This window comes from Cebus imitator, unplaced genomic scaffold (assembly GCF_001604975.1).
Source record: "Cebus imitator isolate Cc_AM_T3 unplaced genomic scaffold, Cebus_imitator-1.0 Scaffold108, whole genome shotgun sequence".
Lineage (NCBI taxonomy): Eukaryota > Metazoa > Chordata > Mammalia > Primates > Cebidae > Cebus > Cebus imitator.
In genome coordinates, this window is record NW_016107423.1 from 689,147 (window position 1) to 692,561 (window position 3,415).

General features: G+C 36.6%; 1 protein-coding gene across 1 annotated transcript in view; it reads left to right on the forward strand.

Annotated features, from left to right (window-relative positions):
* The window catches only part of BRCA2 (BRCA2 DNA repair associated), a 91,628-nt gene that overhangs the window by 62,966 nt on the left and 25,247 nt on the right, over positions 1-3,415 (forward strand). The window contains exons 18-19 of the mRNA XM_037741800.1: positions 661-816; positions 1,233-1,377. Of these exons, the coding sequence (XP_037597728.1) occupies positions 661-816; positions 1,233-1,377 (301 nt within the window). The remainder of the gene's footprint in view (positions 1-660; positions 817-1,232; positions 1,378-3,415) is intronic.

Genomic DNA, 3,415 nt, shown 5'->3' on the forward strand with positions numbered 1-3,415 from the left:
CGGGTTCAAGCAGTTCTCTTGCCTCAGCCTCCTGAGTACCTGGAATTACAGGCATCCACCACCTCACCTGGCTACTTTTTGTATTTTTAGGAGAGATGGGGTTTCACCATGTTGGGCAGGCTGGTCTCAAACTCCTGACCTCAGGTGATGTGCCTGCCTTGGCCTCCCAAAGTGTTGGGATTACAGGCGTGAGCCATCTCACCTGGCCAAGTGTCTTAGTAAGTGTTCTATGAATATTTATTGTTTGTATTAACCGTAATCATTCTTATGCTGCTTTGTCATTTACTTGTGCAACAAATTCTTAGCTTCCAAAATTTTGGTGATATCTCATTTTCTATTCTCTGGTTGTCTTTGTGCTTGTAAATTTTTTGAGGAAGCCTAGATAAATAAGTGTATTTTATTTTCTAATATAAACATTTAAATAGCATTAAAAACTTCTAACAGTATAAACAATACATTTGAGAAGTACTATATTTTGAAAATATAATATTTTCACTTTTGTACAGTTTTTTACTTATTCACTGTCCTACTGATCTCCCTAAGACTTTTTAAAGTGAATGCTTTTAAGGCAGTTCTAAAAGAATGAAAACTTTGTGATATTTGTAATAGAATTGAATACATATTTAACTCCTAAATCAATATATTTATTAATTTGTCCAGATTTCTGCTAACAGTACTCGGCCTGCTCGCTGGTATACCAAACTTGGATTCTTTCCTGACCCTAGGCCTTTTCCTCTGCCCTTGTCATCACTTTTCAGTGATGGAGGAAATGTTGGTTGTGTTGATGTAATTATTCAAAGAGCATACCCTATACAGGTATGATATATTCTTGCAACTTACTATATATTTCCTTCTTTTGATACAATTAATTTTTTGTTTGTTTTTTTTTGAGGCAGAGTTTTGGCTTCTTGCCTGGGCTAGAGTGCAATAGTGTGATCTTGGCTCACTTCAGCCTCCACCTCCCAGGTTCTAGTGATTCTCCTGCCTCAGCCTCTCAAGTAGCTGGGATTACAGGCATGTGTCCCCAAGCCCGACTTATTTTGTATTTTGGTTAGAAACAGGGTTTCACCATGTTGGTCAGGCTGGTCTCTAACTCCAGACCTCAGGTGATCCACCCACCTCAGCCTCCCAAAGTTCTGGGATTACAGGTGTGAGCCACCGTGCCCTACCTGAGACAATTAATTTGAATGTTCTATATATGACTTTTCTGTGTGTGTACCACATTATTACAGTGGATGGAGAAGACTTCATCTGGATTATACATATTTCGCAAGGAAAGAGAGGAAGAAAAGGAAGCAGCAAAACATGCGGAGGCCCAACAAAAGAGACTAGAAGCCTTATTCACTAAAATTCAAGAGGAATTTGAAGAACATGAAGGTAAAATGAGTTACATAGTACATATTTTTATTTCTAATATGAGAACAGAGTTTTAGAGACTTTCAGTTTAACAATGAGTAAATTGTTTTTGAGTAATAAATTGACTTTATTTTTGAGTATCTAGATTATTCCTTTATATTAGAGAAAGAATAGCAACAAGGGACAGAAACATCAGATTATTTTTCCCTAAGCCATTTGTACTCTTTTTCCTCAATTCTTACCTATATTATGTTACTTTCGCATTTTTGTCATTACATTTATTACTTTTCATGTGGTGTTATACCTGGAACTGGGACCTATTATTCTCGTGGTGTCTATTTTAATATTAAAAATCATGGTGTTTTTATGTTTATTTGACATAAATTTTATTTTTTCATATCTCCCTTTTGTTGCAGAAGATTTTGTTTTTCTGCGTTTCCTCATGATTTATATAGAACATGTAGCTTACATGTCTATAACTTACTTTATATAGAACACGTAACTCACATTTACATAGAACATGTAAGTTACATGTTCTCAGGCTGCTTTGTCATTTACTTGTCCAACAAATTCTTAACTTCCAAAATTTTAGTGATATCTTATTTCCTGTTCTCTCTAGTTGTCTTTGTCCATGTAAATTTTTTGAGTAAGAACGTGTAACTTACATGTTCTATATAAATATGCAGAAATATTGCTCCTTACATTTTATTTGCTTAAAATTATCACTAGATCATACTATTTTCATGAATAAGTGAATATGAAATAATTTACAGGCAAACCTCAGAGATACTGTGGGTTTGATTCTAGACCACCGCAACAAAGCAAATATTACAGTAGAGCAAATCACGTGAATATTTCAGTTTCCCAGGGCATACAAAAGTAATGGTTACACCATACTGTAATCTCTTAAATGAGTAGTAGCATTATGTCATTTAAAAATGCACATACCTTAATATACTTTTTTGCTTAAAAAAAAATGTTAATGATCATCTGTGCCTTCAGTGAGTTGTAATATTTTTGCTGGTGGAGCATCTTTTATCGGTGTTTGTGCCTGCTGACTGATCAGAGTGGTAGTTGCTGAAGGTTGGGGGTAGTTGTGGCAATTTCTTAAAATAAGACAATGGCGTTTGCAGCATTGATTGACTTTTCCTTTCATGAAAGATTTCTCTGTAGCATGCAATGCTGTTTGATAGCATTTTATCCATGGTAGAACTGCTTTCATAATTGGAGTCAATTCTATAAAACTCTGCTTTATCAGAATATTATATAATATTCTAAATCCTTTGTTTTCATTTCAACAATATTCACAGCATCTTCACCAGGAATAGATTCCTTCAAGAAACTACTTTCTTTGCTCATCCATAAGAAGCATCTGTGTATTAATCTGTTCTCACACTGCTGTAAAGAATACCTGAGACTGTGTAATTTCTGAAGGAAAGAAGTTTAATTGACTTACAGTTACACATGGCTGGGAGGCCTCAGGAAACTTACAATCATGGCACAAGGCAAACAAGAAGCAAGTACCTTTTTCATAAGGTGGCAGAAGAGAGTGCAGGGGAAACTGCTACTTTTAAGCCATCAGATCTCATGAGAACTCCCTCACTAGCACAAGAACAGCATGGGGGAAACTGCCATGGTCCAATCACCTCCCACCAGGTCTCTCCCTCAACACATGGGGATTACAACTGGAGATGAGATTTGGATAGGGACACAGAGCCAAACCATATCATTCTGCCCTAGACCCTCCCAAATCTCATGTCCTTTTCACATTTCAAAACCAATTATGCCTTCCCAGCAGTCCCCCAAAGTCTTAGCTAATTCCACCATTAGCTCAAAAGTTCAAGCCTAAAGCCTCATCTGAGACAAGACAAATCCCTTCCACCTATGAGCCTATAAAATCAAAAGCAAATTAGTTACTTCCAAGAGACAGTGGGGGTACAGGCATTGGGTAAGTGTTCCCATTCCAAATGGGAGAAATTGGCCAAAACAAAGGGGCCAGAGGCCCCATGCAAGTCCAAAACCTAGTCAGGCAATCATTAAATCTTTTTTTCTTTTTTTT